The sequence below is a fragment of the Eublepharis macularius genome, chromosome 2, assembly GCF_028583425.1.
Source record: "Eublepharis macularius isolate TG4126 chromosome 2, MPM_Emac_v1.0, whole genome shotgun sequence".
NCBI classification, from domain to species: domain Eukaryota; kingdom Metazoa; phylum Chordata; class Lepidosauria; order Squamata; family Eublepharidae; genus Eublepharis; species Eublepharis macularius.
The window spans coordinates 5,770,495-5,793,525 of NC_072791.1; the positions used below are offsets into that span (position 1 = coordinate 5,770,495).

A 23,031-nucleotide genomic window follows, 5' to 3' on the forward strand; every position below is an offset into this window, starting at 1 on the left:
TCTTGAGACCTGCTCCTATCAGCTCAGATCAAACAGTGATAGCCAAAATAGGGTTTGCTGTTTTTTAAGCAATAGGAAACCCTCGAAAGACCTTTGAACAGAAAACCCTCAAATGTGTGCACACTTCAAAACAACAGTACCTTCATCTCTTCTGAAAGGGGAGAGAACCCCACACAATGCAAGACAAGGTCTCTGATCCAGGACAGAGTAAACATTCAGTGTGTTAAGCAAACTGTGGAAGACTCTCCACTCACTTTCTGTCATTATAGAAGTACATGCCAGCATGCGCCATTGTGTCCAAGATCAAATATTCAAAGCCGGGAAACTTGCGGTAGATCTGTTTCAAAGAAGGAAGGGAGAGACTTATGCAAAGAGACTGCGAAACACAGCAGGCAGCAAAACAGACATTTCTCATGCTGGAAACTCCTTTGTGCAATTCAGTCGCCTACAGGAAATATGGACATCCCAGCTCTATGGAAAACCCAAGATCTACATTGTGAAAAGGGAAAGGCAGCAGGAAAAGAGGAAGGCCTGAAACGAGATGGCTTGGCTCAATAAAAAAAGCCACGTCCTCCAGTTCGTAAGATCTGAGCGAGTCTTTCATTCATAAGGTTTCCATGACGTCGGCAGTGATTTGATGGCACATAACACACACATTGTGAACTCCCAAGAAAAGTGGTGGAATTAGCAACCACCAATTTGCCCTCTTTGCTGACCTGTGGGAGGAGCACTTTTTCACCAAGAGTGACGTTTTCAAAGGGTGAATGCAAAATTAAGACAGAACTGAAAAGTATTCAGGCTGAAATTAAACTTGCCCCGTGGCAAGGCATCTATAGAGCTCCTACCAGCTCAAACAAGTGAGCCAAGCCACCCCACTAGACTTCCATATCACTTGACAACTATTTACAAAAAAAAGGGGAGATCGTTTTCACCAGTTTACACAGAGAAACTTACTTTTGTAACGGGGATTGTGGCTGCCGCATCTCGGATGTTGGTGTAAGGTGCCTCTAGTACTATAGCATCCACTATGGTTCCTTCTGAAAAGATTTTAAAGAGTTCAACAGGGAAAGTACACAAGCCGAATGAGTCACACTGCCTGGCCTATCTGCCTCCCCCTACCTAGAAAACACACACAAGACTGGTACAGCAAGACCCTCCAAAGCAAACACACAAAAATCACTGGGATGCATTGAGCAAATAATGTGTAACCTTAAAGTAAGACAGGGTAGATGGGAAGGCCAACCAACCCAACCGAATGGTCACAAAGCAAACCAAAGCAAGCCAAGTTTGTTTGCAAAGTGTTATGAGCCGAGGCCTAGTGGCTCTGGGGAAGCCTGCACTAAAGTGGTGGGAGCACAAAGGAATTGCATTTTTGGATTCCTCTCAGACTGCCATGTGTCCTGAGCAACCTGACCGACAGGCATTCGTCCCTGGCTTAGCAGTGCCTCTCCCTCCTCTCCAATGAGGGACAAATCACAGGTGTAAAAAAGTCCTGAAGTCTAAAGTTTATTTTTCCTAATGACAAGCAGACTCCAGAATCTGAGAGCCAAGCCACAAGTGACGCCTGACGCAGGTTGGACACTTGTCAGCTTCCCTCAAGTTTTGATGGGAAATGTAGGCATCCTGGTCTTGCAGCTGTAATGGAGAGCCAAGCTGTAAAACCAGAACGCCTACGTTTCCCATCAAAACTTGAGGTAAGCCGACAAGTGTCCAACCTGTGTCAGGCGTCACTTGTGGCTTGGCTCTAAGCTTCCAAGACTGGAGGTGGGGGTACATAACCCTTTTCCCACCAGTCGCTTTTCTACTCCAGGGGGTTCCCCTCATGTTTAGGGGGCAATTTGGAGCACAGAAACATACCCTCCGTTCAGCTCAAAATTGCACCTTACTGAAGGAGCTTTTAATTTTCAAAAGATAGTGGGAAAAGCTTCCGAACACGATTCTCCCCTCAAAAACTGCATTCTAACAATTTTGAATGAGGGAGGTGCTTAATGGTTTTCTGCCGTCCCTAGTCCAGACTCTGAGATTTATGTCCCTCTCTACACTGATAGTTAATGTCATTAGAACCAAAAGAGCTCCAGAGATGGCCACCTTCGGCACTTTGAAGGTTCCCCCACATTACATATTCTCCCACCCATGGAAAACTCGCATGTCAGTGAAAGGATTCTCAGTGAATACTTTACTGTATGCAGGGAATTTTGAGGAGCAGTCAAGTCATACGAGCCCCCCACCCATATTCCAGAAGAATGAAGAGGGTCTGAGGAAAGGCCAGGATCACCCAAATGGCAGAATGACGGTTCTTCTCATATGTTCTCAAAGCACTCAGCTGTTTCTCTATTCCTATAATAACTAAGAGGTGTGAGAAGAGGACCTGGGCGGTACAACAGGCTCGACAATGAGGCTGTGACCTCTGGGGGCACCCTCCGCCTTTGCCACCCCCACTCCTAGGAGCACTTCCACTAATTGTCATGAGATACAAATGTTCTGGACACCCTACTGGGTTTGTGCAGCTTGCTAAATGGCACCTAAAGATGTCTGGGGGATGAAGAAGGAAAACACATTGGGTCCTCCGGTTCCTGGGCAGTGAAGTGTAGTGGGTGGAGGCAACCAGAGACCTTACCCCTTGTGGGGGCTGTGGCTTGTCATTTGTGACAGAAGCCAAGTCTGCTCAAAAGCCCCCTTTTTAAATTACAACCGAGCCCTGGTTGGAAATAGGCTTGAAGTCAACTTCTGGCTCACATCTCAATATTGCACTTTGAGCCAAACCAGGGGCACCAGTTTCCAAGAGGGGGAAAAAAAAACCATGACACTGTACAATAGGTCCCCCCTCCCTCCGCAGTGCTTCTGCCCCTTTTCATGCTTATAAATGTTACCTTTTTCTTTCAGCTCCCGAGCAACGTTCGTAGAAATTCTAGAAGGAAATAGGAAACAGGGAAGCTAGAGTGCTGGGCAAAAAGGGGCTTTATTAAAAATTCACAGCTATTCCCCCCCACCTCCCCCACTTTAGCCTTAAATCCATCATTTTACATAATTCCTGGCTTTGGCCCATGTAGGGCACGGTGAAATAAATAATCCACTTCCTAAAACAACAGTAAAAAATAGGAAATCTCTTCTTTCACCTTCTAAGAGAGCACCAATAGGGAGGGAACAGTTTGCATTTCACCAGGGCTAGACACCAAGACCTACCCAGTGCCAAGGGAGTGCCCCCAGAAAATCACGGTGCTGTTTTTGCTCCGAGCTTTCACCCAGTGATAGATATGCAGGACATCTGTAGTAAAGCCTGTCTCACTAGGCTGACCGGTGGAATCTGCATAGCCTGGAAAGTATTAGAACAAGGGTCAGGGGAAACCGCAACAATCTTGTGGTAGAAAATGCAGAAATTCATGTTATTTTTCGACAGAAATTTACCTCTGTAGTCAACGGCCAGGATGTGAAAGCCAGCATCGCTCATCGCCTGTTCAAGAAGATAGCTTTGAGTGTTTTGATTTTTTGGTAATTTAGGCTATTTAAACATCTATAATCCAAATGAAATTTCATATAAATACAGACTGGGCCTTTTCACATAGACTTTTCCCTGCAGTTTGAGAGCTGACCCGTCGTCTCACGTCCTCATTTTCCATTGGTTGCCCTTCCATGGTTTCTTTGGGCCAAGCTAGAAGTGACAATTTACACTTGAATGGCAAGTGAACATAGAGCCAAGCTACAAGTGACGAATGACACTTGCCTGGCAAGTGAACAGACTCACGTGTATTCCTCCCTGTTCACTTGCCATTCACTTGCGCTCCACTTGATCATGTAGAGAGCAAGTGAATGGTAAGCGAACGGGGGAATACATGTGAGTCTGTTCATTTGCCACTCAAGTGTAATTCGTCACTTCTAGCTTGGCCCTTTGTCATTTCTCCATGCTTTCTCAAAAAGGGTCAAAGGTAGTTTGAGAAAGCCCAAAGAAACCAGGCGGAAACCATGGAAAGGCAACACATGAAAAAATTAAGTCATGAAGAAGTGCAGAGAAATAACACTACAGGCGCGCATCCAAGCCACAGGAAATCCTCCATGCGAAAAAGACCAAGAACCTCTACAGCAAAGCTCTTTCCTAAAGTTTAGAACTTTCTGACAAGGCACAGATATGGGTCAAACCAGGACTGCCCTCCGTTGTGCCAAGCAACATGACTGGGCAGAAGAGAATGAGAGCGGGAGGAACTGGCAGGCGCGCTCGTCAGCCTAAAGTGCCTGCCAATGAGTGGAGTAGGTCAAGTCCGTCATTTTGGCTGTGAAGGCCTCACCTTCCAACTAGAGCACAAAATCCACACCTTCTGTGCAGCCTACAGACCTTAAACATACCTCTGTAACCCCCAAAACGATTGCATTAAAAATAAAAATAGTCCAATCCTCTATTAATCTGTCTAATAACTGTCATGATAACTAAATAGAACCTCCATGTTCAGGGGCAGATGACAAACAGGAGAGGGCTGCTAGCCTCACATCTGGCTTGAAAGCACCCCAGAGGCACATGGGTGGGGAAAGGGTGTTGATTCAGTGGACCTTAGAGCCAAGGCAACAAGCTCTTCTCAAAGAGCCCCCCTGCCCTTTCCGAGGCTGGGGTTTCAGCACCTGTAACAGACACAGGCCGTCTCCACACGGCTTACCTTCTTCCGGAGAACAGTGTCTTCATGTGCGAAATCGCGCAAAATCCCATGAGAAGATGCTGTTATCACGGAAGACAGCACTTTCTCGTGTAATTTCGTGCAATAACAGTGTCTTCCTAGCGCAATTTTGTACATGAAGACGCTGTTTTCCGGAAGAAGGTAAGCCGTGTGGAAACGGCCACAGCTCAGAGAAAGAGCCGTGCTGAGTCAAACCAGTAGTCTATTTAGTCCAGCATCCTGTCTCACAGAGCCGCCAACAGGCCAGAGAGGCCGAGGCCTTCCACTGACCTTGCCTCCTGGCAGGCAGACTGCCTCGGAATGTGGAGGATCCCTCCAGTCACCATGGCTAGTAGCCAATGATGGGCCCATCCTCCACAAATCTGTCTAATCCCCTTTGAAGGCCATCTATGCTCATGGCCACCGCTTTATCCATAGGTCTTCACTCTTAAGAGGCCACACATCCACTATTTTTTGGTCAGTGCCTTCCCACTAAGGGCCAAGCTACAAGTGACGAATGACACTTGCCTGGCAAGCGAACAGACTCGCGTGTATTCCTCCCTGTTCACTTGCCATTCACTTGCGCTCCACTTGATCAAGTGGACAGCAAGTGAATGGCAAGTGAACAGGGAGGAATACATGTGAGTCTGTTCGCTTGCCAGGCAAGTGTCATTTGCCACTTGTAGCTTGTCCCCAAGAGTCTTTATAGATGAGATATCTTACATGAGGACGCTTGAGTGAAGAGAGATGCAATGTTAGCTGCGAAACAGAGGAGACAGAATCACAGAGTTGGAAGGGGCCATACAGGTCTTCTAGTCCAACCCCCTGCCCAATGCAGGATGAGCCTAAAGCATCCCTGACAAATATTCATCATGCCCTCATTCCAGTTTTTCTCCAGGAGCTCAGGAGCAGGGGAAGGGCATGTCAGAGCAGCAGCAGATTCTTCCGCTGTCGCTGCAGCTGGAGCTTCACCAACTTGGCGGCTTTCTCCAGAGCAGCTCCCCAGGAGCAGGACACCCTGGGAGAAAGTAGCAGCTGCCCGCCCCCAAACAATTGTTGGGAGCCCTCTTGTCTAGCAGGATTATGACTGGAGGAACCATTTGCAAAAGCTGCTGCTGCCGCCGGCTTTCTCTGGCTCTTCAGGCAGCAATTCTAACAGAGAGGGGAAGAGCACTGGGACTTCACTTCCCAGGAAAACTTGCGAGAACAATCAAGTGTTCTCCATGTGAAAAAAGTCACTTGTAGCTTGGCTCTCAGTCAATACCGGTTTACAGAATAGGAGCAGTCAAGACACAGCAGACAGCTTCCGAAAGGACTCAACAGCAGCAGCGGCCCCCACAAGGGCCATCTTGGCTGGAACCAAAGAATCTCTCACGGACATCACCTACCTTTGTGAACTGCACTCTGTGGCTCGTTGCCCTGGAAGAGAGTTCAAAAAGGGGAGATGAGCACTGGGTCACATTGATTATTCAATTAGCAAACAAAGCACCCTTCATTAATGAGCAGCTCTTGCAAAGCGAGGGGGAAAGAAAGAAAAAAATTAAAGCTCTTTGTAACAAACGTATTTAAAGCTTTTTCAGAGGAAAAAGTAAATAGAGCGTATGGATTCAAGCCAGCCACATGCAGAGTTTTGTACTTTGGAGAAAAAAACAGAAAGGGAACCATTCAGTTCTAACTGGTAGGTCCCCTAGCCCTTCCTCCAAGATGAAGCCAAAGAAAAAAAAATTCTAGCACAAAGGGATCTATGTACGGAAGGCTCCAGAGCAAGACATAACTACTTTAGACATTATAATCCATACAGACTTCTTTTTAATCATTGTAAATCCTGTGTGACATGCTTAGGTTGAAATTAAGCTAAAGATCGCTTTTCTAAACTCAGCACTTGGCTGTCGTCTTCAAAAGTAGCAGCTGTGCCCTACGGGATGAATAAAGGTCAATATAGAAGTACATACAAGGCCAATTTCTTTTGTAACAGTGCCATCCTCAAAAGAATTCCACCCTTATAAATCCATTGAAGCTAATGGAATTAGAATAGTGTAACTCTGATTAGGATGGCATTGGAAATAAATCTGAACAGATATTAAGCTACATATCAACAGATATTAAACTAGTCAAGATTTGGTGAGCAATGGCTGCAAAAGAGCAGGGCCTTTTACATACAAAAATGGATTCCTGCTTTTTAGGGCACATTCAGTGATACGCACAGCCTCCAAACAAAACAGAGACGTGATGGATCAGTGCCAGGAAACAACGAACCGGATGAAAATGCCAGTGATTTAATTGGTTGTGTATCAAGGAGAGTACAAATAAACTGAAGAGGCCCTTTAAGAAGTAGAGAAGAAAATCTCATGTGGCCGCATTACTCGGCAGGTTTCACCTGGGTACATCTTCGCTCAGTCTTAGAAACAAATGCAGACAAGCGTCCTGGAAAAATTGGTTATTACTGCAGGTAACAGACACAGAGTATAAGGAAATATGGCAACAGCGGAAAGAGCAAAATAGTTTACTGAATATGTTTATCGATGGATAACAGGCAATTCCTCCAGCAGCTGACAGCTTGGCACAGTTAGCAGACATCAACACAGAAGGTAGTTGTCACAAATTCATTAGCTCCAGGATCTAACAGCTTTGACGAAGTTCTCAACTGTGAACCAGACTGAGCCAAAGCATTCTGCCTTCTGCAACAGACGATGGAATCCTCTTTCAACATCACCATTGCTGAGGAGCAGAACAAACTTCCAAGAACAACTTGTCAATCAATAGTGGAAGCATTCCATGCTGTCTGGGACATTTGGCCTTGAATTAGTAGAGGACAACAACATTGAAAGAAGGTTGCACGAGGCCACACGGTTTTCAGTTTTATGGACAAGAAAGAGTTACAACAAACTGCCTCCAGACCAGGGCACTGAAGGGGAAGTGGACAAAGAATTCAAGGGAGGTGGGTGGACTGGATATACCAGGAATTGCCAACCGGCACTGGGCCCACCAAGAGGAAGTTGCAAGGTTGTTGATAAAGTGAAAACAGCAGGAGAAGGATGAGATATGGACCCAGGGGACCAGAATCAACCTTTACCCTGGAGAGTCAGCAAGAGAAAAAGTACAGAAGAGTCTCCACTCAGACCCATTATAAGAGTGAAGCAATCACAGAAAACAGTCTGGGGAGAGTCTTTGTGTTGTACACCACAAAGGAAAGCAAGAGGTCATTGCAACAAGGACGAATAGCAACAGCGTAAGAAAAGTACTGCAGGAGCCTGAACATCACTCCCATCCTACAGTCGCTCCACTGGCTACTCATCGTTTACCGTGCTCAGTTCAAGGTATTGGTTATGACATACAAAGTTCTTCATGGCTTTGGTCTGGCATACCTATGGAACCGCCTCCCTCCCTATGTTCCTCCACGGCAGCTTCGCTCATCTGAACAGGGTCTCCTGCAGGTGCCAGGCTGCACACAGGTGAAGTCAGCAGCAGCTCGTACATGGGCTTCCTCTGTGGTGGCCTCTATCCTGTGGAATGACCTGCCTGAGGAAGTCAGAAGAGCCCCCACTCTCCTGGGTTTCCATAAATGATACAAAACCGAACTATTCAAAAAGGCTTTTTACTCAAATGGGAGGGCTGTATTGTAGGGAGGGGGTCTCAGGGCCAAGCTACACATGACGAATGACACTTGAACGGCAAGTGGATTGAGTGGAGGGCAAGTGAACAGGGAGAAATACACTTGCCGTTCAAGTGTCATTCGTCATGTGTAGCTTGGCCCTCAGATGCTTCACTAACGAGTTGGGGATCATAGACTTCATCACTATTTTTGCCTTATATATTATCTGCCGCTTTAAATACGTATTCCTAGGTACAACCAGCATTCCCTATTGTCTAATGTTAGTCCTAGAATTGATTATGTTTTGCTCCAGTATTTTTTTCTACTCTGTCTTGGATCCTTGCTAATGCTATGTCTTTTAAACTTGTATCTGTTTACCATATGGTATTGTATTGAAAGGTACTTGATACTGACTGTATTAACCTCATACTGTGTAATCCGCCTTGAGTCTGTGAGAAAGGTGGACTATAAATGACATAAAAAAAATTGCCAGTGATCTTCCGACCTGTAGAAATGAGACTGCCATGAGTCCAGCTGAAACCATAAAATAAAGAATTGTATATGAGGGAATGCCCTCTTCTTGGCAAAAGGGGCATTCCAAATCCTGCGACGCTCCTGCTGATCTCACCACCATGCACGACGAGATGTTGCGGAGTGACGTGGAATGCTCTCAGTATGTCCTCCCTCTTTCCAAGTATGTAGCTGAGATGGCATTTCACTTCATCAATGGTCTTCATGACCCAGAACCACTGAAGACGAGCACAGAACGTCGGAAGCCACGTCGTCTCTCTCTAGGTCATTCAGGTTGGTTCCTAACATCAGCTTCGTTTCTCCCTGGTGAATGCCTTCTGGCGCATCCTTTCACTCATTTCTGTCAAAGCCTTTCCACTGAATGGGGCTACGATGTTTCCTTCTAGAACGAAGAGCATTCCTGCTTCCACCATACTGACATTCACAACGGGACTTGAAATCCAGCAGATGATACCCTCTTTGCACTGAAATCTCTATCGGGGACTGACGCAAGGGTGGCCTTCCATGCAACTGCGAGGGACAATTCCCAATCCTGTTTTCCATTTCAAACACAGCGATGCATGGCGGTGGCTGGGGCTTCCTACTTCAGACACACGATCAAGCTAGGTACATGTGCAAGAAGAAGCCAAGAGAGGCACTGTCATATATGTCTGCCTACTTAACTGCCATGAGTATTTTCTGTATTCTGTGCTTTGTACTGATCCTCTGAGAGTACGTGAAGTTGCATATCGGTGGCCTGTTTGGCTGGGAGTTGCTTATCTTACAGGTGCCTCCTGTGGTGTCTACTTTTGTTTTTGTAGCCACTCGAGAATGTGTCCTTGAGTGCCGGCTTGAGCCTGGGAACTGAAAATGACTTCATTTTTGCTTCTCTCCTCTAGTTCTTCTCTCCTCCTCCACCCCCCCCCCTCCAGGCTCCTTCACACCAGAATCCTAACCGTCCATATCCTAAAAATGGGAACTTTCCCTATAACTAACCCCTCCAAACTTCTACACGTCACTTCTGCCAATACCCTTGTCTGTGTATGCTGAGGCTGATGGATCTCTAATAAAGTAACTTTAACTCATACCCTGGAGTGTGTGCAGTGGAGTGCTATGAGGATCTAACTGCCAGAACCTGACAGGCACCATCATATCAGACCTGCTATTCAGAACACATCAGAGAATCTTCTGGTTTTGAGTTTTAAGGAACCACTGTAGAAGACTCTGCAGAAGTCCTATGCGGCTGTGTGTGTTTGTGACACCAGAGGTGTTCATCAACTGGCAGCTTTTGCATTGACCTAATATTGTAAACACAAAAAAACCTGAATTTTCACAGTTGTTTCTAGGCAAGAGAATTGGGGGCTTTCAGACTGGACTCGCAGCCCAGAAAATGTCTCCTTTCACTCCCTCCTGGGGCAGCCGTCGCTCACCAAATCGTTCCTTTGCTATGTGTTGCATGTATTTTTGTTAAACTTGTGATTACAGGAAGGTCCATGACAAACCTAGAGGGGAACAGCTCCCTCCCTTTGCCTTTAGAGCCAACCTCTTCCCACCTCCACAAGCAATGCAAGCTGTAGAAGAAGGCAACACTGCTTTTGTGCTTGTGAAACAGTAAAATCACCTGTTACCCCCATTGCCATGGAGATAGATAATGACGGGGTTATCATCCGCCAGGGCCTCTTCATACCAGCTGCGGTCCTTCCCTTCGGCCTCCTCCCTCCTGTTGTGAGGCAGGGCATGCCTAAGAGAAGCAACACAGGTTGTAATAGGGTTTCCATGGCTGAACAAAAGGAGGCAGGCTGCTTCTGTCCAGCTGAGACGCTGGAGACAACAAGCCAGCGGATCCCAGGACAACAGCCTCTTCCAAAGACAGAATCAAACTCACAAGAAGTACAGTCTGGAGGGGACTGGAGTGAAACTGCTTCAGCTGCTCTGTTTTGTTTTGTTTGTTTTTGCAACATGGAATGCACTGCCCCAGCTGTGAACCAGAGTTGTGCACCCACAAGGGAGGGGATGTGCTTGTTAGCACAACGACCGCATGCAGCCACCTCAAGGCAGGCAGGGTGAGGGAGCTGTGCAGCCATGCAATTACTCACCAAACGCCGAACGTGATCCCAGGTTCGGAAGTGAGATAGAAGTTGGTTGTGTAATTGTGTATGTACACTTCGGGCTTCTGAAAGTCTACTCCGAAGGGGAAAGATACTGGAAAAGAATTTCACTTTGAAGCCAGCCTTCAGATAAAGGCCATATACCAATGACATAGCAAGGCAACTCTGGGCTACCCTCGATTTAACTGGTTTCCCAAAACTACGATTCCCATGTTCTCTTGGGATGGGGGTTTGGAATCTCTAATTAAGAATTCTCAGCACCCTCAAACTGTAGTCCCCAAGAGGGAAGCTGCAGCAGTTAAAATGACATGAACTGGACAGAAGTTTCCAATGCAGATATGCCCAGAAAGAATCCTATTGCTCTTTCTCAAAAATACAGCCGCTGCCTTATCATTTCTATCACAGCAAAGAGACAAAAGATTTACATCTTTTTTTTAAAAGAAAATAATAAATGGCACCAAATACAATGAGATCAGAGAATCTTCCACAGTAATCCAATACGATAAGAAGGTGCTTTTTACAGTGCTTATAAGAGGGAATCTTGGAGATATGGTTCTCCCTGGACACGTTTGGTGGTTTCCAAATATATTCACTGAGTGGTGGAGGGGTAAGTAAGCACCTAGGCAAACGGGGAGTCTTTAAAAGCGCATCAGTTCTACAGCCTTCGAATGGATCCCTTTGTAACTCCCTCTTGCTATCTCGCTATTAAGCCTCCTTCAACGGCTACATCCCAGATACATGGCCACCTTACATTAACCAACAGCCATCAGTGGCTAGTTAAAGGAACATCTCCAATGCCCATTAAGAAGCCACTATTAAGCAGCTTGTATCATCCAGCCGTGTCTCCCCATCATAAGATGTCAAGTCACCTTCTTTTGAAATAAAGGGGGTATAAATAGATTCACCCCATATCCTGGCTTAGCATTAGCTTGAGAAATGCAGCAGCCCAAGGGGACAAAGGGGGGAAAAAAGGTTCGGTCCCTTATTCCAATGCCAACCCCCCCTCCCCCCGGTCAACACAGATAAGCAAAAGGAATACTTACAAAAATTGAGATAGACAAATTTTCGTAAAAGCGAAGGGAAGAGGCGAATGACGAAAGGGACAGAAATGTACAAAATAAATAAATCTAGGAGAAGGCTCTTGATCTTAAATTTTTGAAGACAGTCCAGAAGTCCCCTGAAAGAGAAATAAAAGGTTAAGTTTATTAATACGACACAGAGTTTATATAGCACAGAGGAGTCATACATTGCACACAGAAGTACCAACGCCCAGATTGCTGCTGGCTAAAGAAAATTCCAAACTGATTTGCATCAGATCTCCTTAGGGGTGAACTGGTTAGGGGTGAACTGGTTCTAGAGATGTACAAGCTTTGGACGAGAGTTGCCGTAGTTCTCTTCCCCCCTCATGCCGTTTCCCAGTAAGTATCGCCCGCCGTAAAGCAGCTGTTAGATTTAACAGGGGGGGAAAGGGACTGGAGTGACAGCTACTTGAAGAGGTGACTCTTCTCTGGGAAATAGCAAGCGAGTGAAGGAAAGAGGGCAGCGCTGTGGCCCCAATCCAAAGTACCCTTCACCGTAGCTAGAGCTGGGGTTTTGAACTGGAAATGGCGGCTTCAGGTTCCGGGTGGCTGGCTTCTGCTTTGGCCAAGAAGCAAGCAACAACCCTAGCTTCTGCTAGCTGAATCAGCAGAGAAATAGCTACTCTTTGTAGTTCTTCAACGCCACTGGCTTCCTCGTCTCTCTTTTGCACTATTTGTAATATAGTCGTTTTTATTTTATCAGTATTTCTTCCATTCCCTACTCATTTATACAACATCAGCTATTCAATTCTGCCTTAGAATAATAGAATCTTAGGGCTGGAAAGGACCTCTAGGGTCATCTAGTCCAACCCCCTGCACAGTGCACGAAATTCACAACTATCTCCCCCCCCCCCCCCGTGACCCCTGCTCCATGGCCAGAAGATGGCAAAACACCATTAGGATCCCTAGCCAAACTGGCCTGGGGAAAATTGCTTCCTGACCACAAAGTGGTGATTGGCTTTACCCTGGGCATGTGAGAAGGGGCCACAAGAACGAAGCACTGATGTAACCCTTCCTGCCCTCCCTCTCGTGATCTGCCCAGGTTCACAGGATCAACATTGTTGTCAGATGGCCATCTAGTCTCTGCTTAAAAACCTCCAAAGAAGGAGAGCCCACCACCTCCCGAGGAAGCCTGTTCCACTGAGGGACCGCTCTGTCAGGAAATTCTTCCTAATGTTTAGCTGAAAACTCTTTTGATTTAATTTCAACCCACTGGTTTTGGTCCAACCTTCTGGGGCAGCAGAAAACAACTCTGTAACATCCTCTATATGACAGCCCTTCAAGTACTTAAGATGGTTATCATATCACCTCTCAGTCGTCTCCTCTCCAGGCTAAACGTTCCAAGTTATGATTGTGCCTTGCACAATCACATTGTCCCTTTCTACAGACATACACAATATTCAGATAGAAATCTGTGGTTGTTGTTTTTTTAACTTCCACAACTTGGCACAATAATGCTCAATTGGTGCAAAGGAAAAGAATCTTTAATGTTTGTATAACCCCTATGCAACTTGGTCAGGGGGAATCTTCCCGATTAATTATGTTCCCCTATTAAAAAGAATCTGGAAGATTCCCCCTGACAAAGCTGCACGCGAAACTTGTAGGGGGTTATACGTATATTAAAGATTCTTTTCTTTGGCACCGTTTCTTCATCTTCGTTTTGTCTGGTGCGGTCCCCTTTCCTCTTCACGGTAATTCTCAAACAGCTCATAAGCACCTGTGCTACAAAGGGCACACTTCTTCCTTAGGCACCCAATTGTGGTTTCCCATGTCCTGACCGATCAGTGACAATACCCATATAATTTAGCATGGAACCAATGTGGCATTTGGACTCCTCTGGGGCTTTGTGACCCAGCAACCAAACTCCGATGCCCTGGCTGGCAAGAGAAGCCCCCCCCCCCATGTCTCTCTTGTGCAGCACCTGCCAGATAGCCTGGTTCTACCCCGCACCAAGAACTGGGATCTCACCTGCAATGGTGCTACCAGAGCTTCCATTTGGCTCACTGAACACTAGCCCAACCCACACCAAAAGAGTCCAGCAGCCAACAGGGTCCCACAACACGGAAGAGAGTACAGTACTAGGGCTGGGAGAACCAGCTTCAAATCCTCGCCCTGCCATGGAAGCTGGCTGGGTGACCTCGGGGCCATTGCACACTGTCAGCCCTAACCTACCTCACAGGGCTGTTTGGAGTGTAACACCATTTTAAGCAATGGGAGGTTTCTTCCTCTAACACATTATAAGACCCCGAGAAAAGAGGCAAAATATAGGTGCAGCTCTGAAGCAAATTAGCCCAAATCTAAGGCAAGCCACAAAGCCTTTTAACCACAGTGGGTCAAACTCCAGTTAACTTCTAGCCACAGTAACCTCTCCTCCTTGTTACAGACCCCTGGCCCCCGGGGGGGGGCGGTTGGAGCTCTAGCACAGACTGAGTCCCAAAAGGAACCAGAAAACCACTTCACAAACTCCTGCATCCCTCCCTTAACTTGGCAAGCACACCATTGGGCAGGGCTGGCGCGCCTATTGAGGCCAGGTAGGCGGTGGCCACAGGCGCAGGGTGCTGGAGGGAGCGCCGGAGGAGGCGCGGCAGGCGGGAGCGCGCACCACAAAACACCAGCCTCCTATCCCTCCCACCCCGCGCCACTGCCGCTGCCAGCACAAGCCCCCGGCCAGGTGCAGCCGCCGCGGGCAGGCATCTGCGGCGGCGCAGACAACCGAGTGGGAGAGCTCAGAGGCCGCCCGCTGCAGCAATCGGGTCAGCGGCGGCGCATGCGCTCCCGTGATGACGTCATGCGTGACGTCATCACACAGGCCGGTGTGTGCGCGCGCTTGTGCGCGCGTGGGGGCACCTGGCCGGCAGGCCGCCCGCAAGCGTGGCAAACCCTTGCGCCGCCCCTGCCATCGGGCGCCTCTGAAATTTCTTTGCTCAGTGTCAGCGACATCTCTGTGGCTCTGGCCTTCCCCTTAAGCAAAACCTCACATAAATTTGCAAGCCTCTAACAAGCACCTGCAGTAAATTAATTTAGTTGCATGCCGCAGGCTGAGGACAGCGCATACAATCCATCTGGGCCAATGCTGAATTGTTTCCAGTGAGAGCCAGTTTGGTGTAGTGATTAAGAGTGGCAGGACTCTAATCTGGAGAACTGAGTTTGATTCCCCACTTCTCCACTTGAAGCCAGCTGGGTGACCTTGGGTCAGTCACAGCTCTCTCAGAACTCTCTCCCACCCACCTCACAGGGTGTTTGTTGTTGTAGGGATAATAATAACATACCACTCTGAGTGGGTGTTAAGTTGTCCTGAAAGGTGGTATATAAACTGAATATTATTATATTATTATTATTTCTAACATCAGCATTTCAGAGCCCCTCCAAAGCTTGCGTAGAGCATTGGCTCCCTGTACACGTCCCCAGGATGTTCAAATGCACCTCAACGCCATGTGCCAGCAGCTGTATTTTCCACCCACTCTGTTACCATGTGCAGCCCAGGAGCCTCTTGGCCCACAGTCCAAACTGGCCCCAATCCATAGCCTCGCTCCTACACTAAAGGAGTGGCTTTCTTGCTGAGCTTCTACACCCAGCTTCAGGAGCACCCCTATTCTAAGAGTGAAATCAGAGATAGAGTTTGTGGAAGGGAATAATACAAGCAGCAGGCCTGGAGAACTCACAATGTTGTTATCCGCCCTGAGCCTGCTTGCGGGGAGGGCGGAATATAAATACGATAAAATAAAATAAATAAATAAAATAATAACAGCAAGCACACAGCAGTAACTCCCAGCACTAGAATGGAGCTCAGTCGAATCCAGTCCAGCCACACAGAAGAACACATCCTACACAGCAAGGGGGAGGTAGAGGGGAAAGAAAGGAGAGAAAACAGGCACGTGGGGGCTACAGCTGCCTGTCAGGAAAGTTCAATTCCAGGTCCCAAAGAATCCAGAGCCAGTTTGGTGTAGTGGTTAAGAGTGGCAGGACTTGAATCTGGAGAGCCGGGTTTGATTCCCCACTCCTCCACTTGAAGCCAGCTGGGTGACCTTGGGTCAGTCACAGCTCTCTGGAGCTCTCTCAGCCCCACCCACCTCACAGGGTGTTTTGTTGTGGGGATAATAATAACACGCTTTGTAAAGTGCTCTGAGTGGGCGTTAAGTTGTCCTGAAGGGCGGTATATAAATCGAACGTTATTATTGTTATCCAAACAGGGCCAGTGCACCCATTGAGGCAGGTCCGGCCCACTGCCTCGAGCGCTGAGGCGCCAAAGGGAGCACCGGCGGGGGGGGGGCTCGCCACGGAGCTGGCAGCGGCAGCGCTGGCAGCTGAGTGGGAGGGATGGGAAGCCGCTCATGCACCGCCCTGGCCACCTGCCATGCCCAGCCCACAGCTGCTACAGCCTGCCAGCCCTCCCGCCCCATGCTGCCGTCACCACCAACACACACCCCTGGCCGGGCACAGTAGCCGCGGGCCAGGCACAGCAGGCGTCTGAGGCAGCGTGTGGAACAACAGAGTGGGAGGGCTGGGAGAACGCATGTGCACCTCCCCAGCCACCCGCCGCACCTGACTGGGAGTGCGGGCAGTCTCCATGCGCCATCCCAGCCGCCTGCCAGCCAATGGGGCCGGCTTCCTGCATGATGATGCCACATGAAGTGACGTCATCACGCAGATCCTGAAAATCTTAAGTCTAGCCCTACTTCGGAAACCCTGACACCGCCCCTGTATCCAAAGCCATCCCAGGGCAAAGCAGAGAAGCAACATGTGACATGTTCCAGGAATGGGACTTTTCCACTCCCAAGACAAAGGCCGTGTCTTTGGTCCAGAAAAGCTTACATAGGTCAATTGGACACAGCAGAGCAGATCACTGGAGCTCCACGTACATGACACAGCAGGACATGAGGGGGAGAAATGCTGGCTACAGTTATGGGCCCAGGGGCCCAGGTTACAAGCAGAAGGTTCTTTTATTTCCAGGCTGGAGAGAGGGAGGAATGGGAGCCAACAGTTTGGCCAAAGGTGGTGAACGAGCCAGCAATGGGCGCTGAGAGGAAAAAATCCCAAGTAAAGAAAGAGAGGGGAGGTCTTCAGGCAGACAGAGTGGGGGCACAGGAGCAGTCCTGGTTCCTGCCTTGAATGGTCATTTTGACCAAGTCAAATAGTTCACATTACCTCACTGGGACACCCCGAAAGACTTGTGGGAAATGCTACCAAGGACAATAGTTCTTCCTCCAGGCTGAGGTGATCAGACCCGTCACCACCCCGGATTACTGCCTGACAGACAAATAAAAGATGAGGTGCGGTTTCTCTCTGGAGTGGCTGTTTTCCTCAGTGAACATGAAGAAATCAAGACCGCAGCCTTCCTCCTTCCATCAGCTTCCGCCCTTTTATTTATTTATTTATTTATTTATTTATTTATTTATTTATTTAATTCGATTTATACCCCGCCCTCCCCACAAATGGGCTCAGGGTGGCTAACAACATTAAAAATACATTAAAATCACAGAAACATAAAATCAACAATAATTTTTTAAAAATCATGAAATTAGTCCAGGAGCCGGCTATTTAGACAAATATTGGGAGTCCGTATACGGGCATAGCAGATGGCCGAGGGCAGCTCCAGAAAAAGTGGCGGTCTTTGATGGAAGAAGGAGGATACCCGCTGGCACTCAGCCAAAGGCCTGGCAGAACATCTCCGTTTTACAGGCCCTGCGGAACTGTAACAGGTCCCATGGGGCCCGGATCTGCAGCGGGGGAGCGTTCCACCAGTCCTGGGCCAGGGCAGAAAAGGCCCTGGCCCTGGTTGAGGCCAGGCAGATGTCCTTTGGGCCGGGGACCACCAGGAGCTGCTTGTCTGTAGAGCGCAACGCCCTGGACGTATCTGAAGAAGGGAGCTTTGACTCCCAAAAGCTTATATCCGGAAAATCTTAAGCCTAGCCCTACTTCAGACCGACATGGCTACCTACCTGAAATTAATGGCCAGGAACTGTTTCTTGACCCTTAGCTCAGGATGGGGGGGGGGAACAAGCCTAAAGGAAGCAGTGGTGGGCACAAAATGCCAAACTAAGTATGTGCTTGAAAAGATTGGATCCCCACTGAATATGACTTGACTTTGAGCCAGTTTGGTGTACTGGTTAAGAGTACGGGACTCTAATCTGGAGAGCCGGGTTTGATTCCCCACTCCTCTGCTTGAAGCCAGCTGGGTGACCTTGGGTCGGTCACAGCTCTCAGCCCCACCCACCTCACAAGGTGATTGTTGCGAGGATAATAATACACTTTGTAAGCTGCTCTTAGGTGTTAAGTGGTCCTGAAGGGCGGTATATAAATTGAATGTTATTGCTATTGTGTTATTATTATTGTTTATATGACACTTTCAAACATTTAGAGCACTTGACACACAGACATGATCTACTCGTAATCCTTACAGTTCCTCAAGGGAGGCTAAGGTTTTCGTCCCCCCCAAGAGAAAGTAGTTTCAGGTGAGTAGTTACATTGACCTGCAATAAAAGAGCAGAATTCGAGTCCAGTATCACCTTAAAGACCAACAAAATTTCCAGAAATCTTGCAAGAAAAAGTAGCATCTCTTAAGCTCATCTAGTGAGTTCGTGGCAGATTTGAACCAAGGTTTTTTGATCCACACCTCTGCACCTGCTCACACTATAAATAATACCTTAACCCTGTCTCAGTGAAATCAAGTCATCCACACAGACAGTTGCCACCCTCAGCACAGTGCCTGAAATTAGTGTTTCATTAGTATTTCAGATGAAATGACCAGTAAAACCTGATCAACATGTTTCTGTTGGTGCCTGAAGAAAGAGACAGTTGGTGGTATTTAAAGGGAAGAGAGCAAGGGAGTAGAAAAACAGGCTCTTATTTTAAATGCAACTAGTTTACGCACAGCTCCAAGGAAAGCTTTCGGTCGCTTCCATTAGCTCTGGCTGGTTATCCAGCATCTAAGGAATAGCAAAATCAAGGGAATGGTCTCTAAGCTAAACTATACAAAAAAGAGGGACCCAAGGTCCAAAGAGACCACCAACTGGTATAGTATGTTATTTTTTTATATTTTTAAAGAAAGTACGAGTGCAATATGTGCAAATATTATTACTTTGTCAATAACACTACTGCCCAATCCTGGGTCAACCACATCAATATTCCATGACCGATGCCCAAAATGTCTCAGTCTTTGGAAAATACATCCATAGAAATAGTCATAAGATCTATCTCAATTCTGATGGTAGCAAGGTAAGTAAAATGTCCAAATCCAAGCAGGAATAAACTTTGTTTCTTCTTTTCATAGGCAGAGTACTTCAGGAGAAGCAGACAGAAGAAAGATCTCCTGGGCAGTTGGCAACGGGTGCACCAGCCCTGATTACATCCGATTTTGCATTGCTTTGTCAAGCCAGACTTTTACTGCATGTTCCTTTTCCATAGAATCCTGGTAAGCATTGGCAAGTTTCTTCCTAACAGTTGCTGTTTGTATTAACCTTTTCTTTTATTCTGCAAACAATTAGCAGTTATCGTCTAAACAATTAACTCTAAAGGTCTATGTTCTCTGCTAGTAAAGAGTCCAGTAGCACCTTTAAGACTAACCAACTTAGTTAGTCTTAAAGGTACTTAAGTTGGTTAAAGGTGCTACTGGACTCTACTATTTTGCAACTACAGTCTAACCCGGCTAACTCCTCTGGATCTATGTTCTCTGATGTAACTGGTCTTTATACAAATGAGCCTAAAAGAGGTAATGGCCGTTTCTACACACGTTTAATAATGCGCTTTCAACGCACTTTAGTTATCCTTTAGAAGTGGATTTTTTGTTCCACACATGGAAAATCAGTTATAAATGTTCACTAAAGCGTATTGAAAGTGGATTATCCAACGTGTGTGGAAGCAGCCAATATGTTTCTGGGCTTTATTTAAAACACAATAAAACCCATATTTTCCAATATCACTGTGTTTGGTGCCTTGAATATATTTGAGTAAGTGGTAGCAGGGGAACCTATCATTGGCAGCAGAGTACTATTAAAAAAATTCCTCTCTCACTGCGCAAGGTAAGTCCTGGCCCAAAGCCGAGAGGTGGCGAATGAGCAACAGAGCCTCTCTTCTGTTTTAGTTTCCACTGGTAATTCATGCAAGGGGAAATGCTAGGGGAAGCCGAAGCACAAAGCAAGCAACGAGCCTGAATGATGCAAGAGTTGGCTCAGGTGAGAAAGCTGCCTGCGCAAATCCCAGCTGACAAGCCGCTTTGCAACATCTCCGACACCACCTCAAGGGGATGCTCTGGGAAGACGTCTACGCCAAAGAGACAGTATTTCAACGTGTTCCAATACAGTGGAAAAAATAGACAATCTGCATTCTAAGCAAGCTTGTTACATTCCTGCTGCTGCTCAACTGTCACCAGCACCCCCAAAATCATAATAAAAAAATTGCTGGATCACAGCAAAAGTCCATATAGTACAGCATCCTGTTTCCCACAATGGCCAAACAGATGTCCCCAGGAAGCCAACAAGGCAGAGCACAAAGGTAATAGCTCTAGAGAACTACTGATTACTAGCTATTGAAATTGAGGTACACTTGTTCCTGAACACAGAGGCTTCATTGAATGATCACAGCCAACAGCTATTGATGGACTTCTCCTCCATGAAGTTGCCTGATTCCCTTTCAAAGTCATTTAAACTAGAGGCACTCACTACATGTTGTGGCAGTAAATTTCATCTGCCCTGGTTCTGTTGCTCCTGATTGTATTAGGGGACTTTACAGTGGGGGTGTACATCTCAGAACAGGTTTTCTGCTTCGGTTTTACCGAAGTAGGGGAAAAATTCGTGGAAACCCGAATCCCGAAGTGGCTTGCCACTTCAGCTTCAGGTATTTAAACCGCCTCGGGATTATTAGGTAAGGTTTGGCCATTGTTTCCAATAGGAAACGCTGTTACAGTGCAATCCTAAACAGAGCTACACCCTTCAAGATCCAATGGGCGTAAAAGATTATAACTCTGATTGCCCAGCTAGTATCCAGTCACCCTCTCCCCACCCACTCATTTCCCCCCTAAGCTTGGGTCCCAAATGTTTTAGTCTTTCCTCCTAGGGGAGATGCTCCAATCCCCTGAGCGTTTAGGTGGCTCTTTTCTGCATCTTTTCCAATCTATGAATGCAGCTGCACCTGCCATTACAGGAGGGACTTTATGAAAAGACACAGTCATCCCAACTACGTGACGTCTAGCAGATCGCTGCACCTGCATGTTAGTTGAAACGCTGGTTGCTTCCATCCGGGAAGAAGAAAACAGGAGAAGGAAAATAGGCAAAAGCCAACAGTGCAAATGAAGAAGATTATCCAAGTAAAAATTCCCCTACATGCTTTACTACAATAACATTGATCTGTTATTTTAGCTTCTAGGGAGGATTCAGGCTTGATTTGATCTAGACCCACTTATTTGTCTTTTTGGCTGTCCATAGTAACCATAAAACTCTCCTCCAACACCACATTTCAAATGGGTCAATTTTCCTCCTATCAGCTTTCTTCATTGTCCGGCTTTCACATCCGTACATAGCAATGGGGAGGATCATAGTTTGGATTATCTTGGTTCCCAGAGAGACATCTGTCTCTTTAAGGATCTTTTTTAGCTCCCTCACAGCTGCTCTTCCAAGTCGCAATCTCCTTCGGATTTCTTCATTACAGTCTTCCTTTTGGTTGATGATTGAGCCAAGGAATAGACAATCTTGGACAATTCCAATTTCCTTATTGTCAACGTTAAAACTGTGCAATTCCTCAGTAGTCATTACTTTTGTCTTCTTGATGTTCAGCTGTAATCCTGCTTTGGTGCTTTCTCCTCTAACCTTCATTAGCAGTTCTTTCAAGCCTTCACTATTTTCTGCCAGTAACGTGGCGCCATCTGCATATCTCGTGATATGGCTCGGGCAATTTTGATCCATCCGCACAAACCTCAAGGAGGAAAAAAGCTCACGCCACCCAGTTCGGCAATGCAAGGCATCTTCAACAAGGCAGCTCGTAGCGCTCGTACAGTTGTATCAGGTGAGTAAGCACTGGAGTAAAGGTCTGTTCAGCCCAAAGGGAGTGATCACCCAACCTACTCACTGAACTCACTTCGACCTCCGGAGCTATTATTTAATACTTTGTCTCTACAGGATCTATCGGCAAAAACATACACATCCCTGGCCCCAAGGAGTTTACAATCTAAGAAGAGGGAAATGAAACAGCAAAGGGAGGGGCCACTGTGGGCAAACACTATTTTCCACACTTCGAGGGTGGTTGAGACAGCAGATTAAAAGGGATTGGTGCCAATTAGCAAGACGCACAAACATTTTAAAAACAAATACATCTAGAGGCTTGGAGATTAAAGTGAATCGGGGTCACCAAATCTTGGCCAGTCAGGACTTCGGTGTTTGTTCCTTCTCCCTCTCAAGCCACAAGGACTGTCTAATTGCTCCTCAGCAATAAGCAGATGCCAATGCAGGTTAGGAGACAAAAAGCATCAGGCGCGTGGAAACTTCAGCCAGAACAAGGAGTTGCTGTCAGGAGCGAAGCCGAGTGTGTATCTCACACCCATTCTGCAGTCACCCACTGGCTACCTATCAGTTACGTGGTTCAGTTCAAAGTACCAATCATCGCCTACTCCACCTTTCATAATCTTGGACTCACATACCGGCGGGTCCGCCTCGCCTGCTATGCTCCGCTGCAACCGCTTAACTCATCTGAGCAAAGCCTTCTGAAGGTGTCGTCCTGCAAAGGCATAAGATCAACAGGTGCACCGTTCACATGCGTTCTCCTGCGGTGGCTCTCGCTTTGGAGAACAGCCTGTCAGAAAGATTCCCACAGTTCTGGCATCCAGCGAACTAGGTAGAACAGGATTGCTTAGGAGGGAATTTTTATGAAGGGAACACAAATGTAATCTACACCGCTGTTCAATGCATTTTCTGGCTCTTGCTGCTTTACTTTCTACTTTTGAGATCCTTTTTTTTTTTGCATTGCTTATGCCGTACCATGCCTGCTACTTTTTGTAGGGTTTTTTTGGTGATACTAGCTCTGTTGCATTATTCGTTAGACGTCTCATGCCTGGTTTGGGATCATATCTTCCTCCCCATTGAAAAGTCCCAACAAAGTCCAGGACAAAGAGGTGG

The 23,031-nt window shown here is 47.0% G+C and overlaps 1 protein-coding gene across 1 annotated transcript in view; it reads right to left on the reverse strand.

The window, feature by feature from the left end:
• The window catches only part of ABHD12B (abhydrolase domain containing 12B), a 40,203-nt gene that overhangs the window by 8,416 nt on the left and 8,756 nt on the right, over nucleotides 1–23,031 (reverse strand). The window contains exons 2-10 of the mRNA XM_054970029.1: nucleotides 11,894–12,027; nucleotides 10,839–10,944; nucleotides 10,364–10,483; nucleotides 6,029–6,059; nucleotides 3,406–3,451; nucleotides 3,184–3,313; nucleotides 2,871–2,908; nucleotides 955–1,037; nucleotides 255–337 (exon numbers count right to left, since the gene is read on the reverse strand). Of these exons, the coding sequence (XP_054826004.1) occupies nucleotides 255–337; nucleotides 955–1,037; nucleotides 2,871–2,908; nucleotides 3,184–3,313; nucleotides 3,406–3,451; nucleotides 6,029–6,059; nucleotides 10,364–10,483; nucleotides 10,839–10,944; nucleotides 11,894–12,027 (771 nt within the window). The remainder of the gene's footprint in view (nucleotides 1–254; nucleotides 338–954; nucleotides 1,038–2,870; nucleotides 2,909–3,183; nucleotides 3,314–3,405; nucleotides 3,452–6,028; nucleotides 6,060–10,363; nucleotides 10,484–10,838; nucleotides 10,945–11,893; nucleotides 12,028–23,031) is intronic.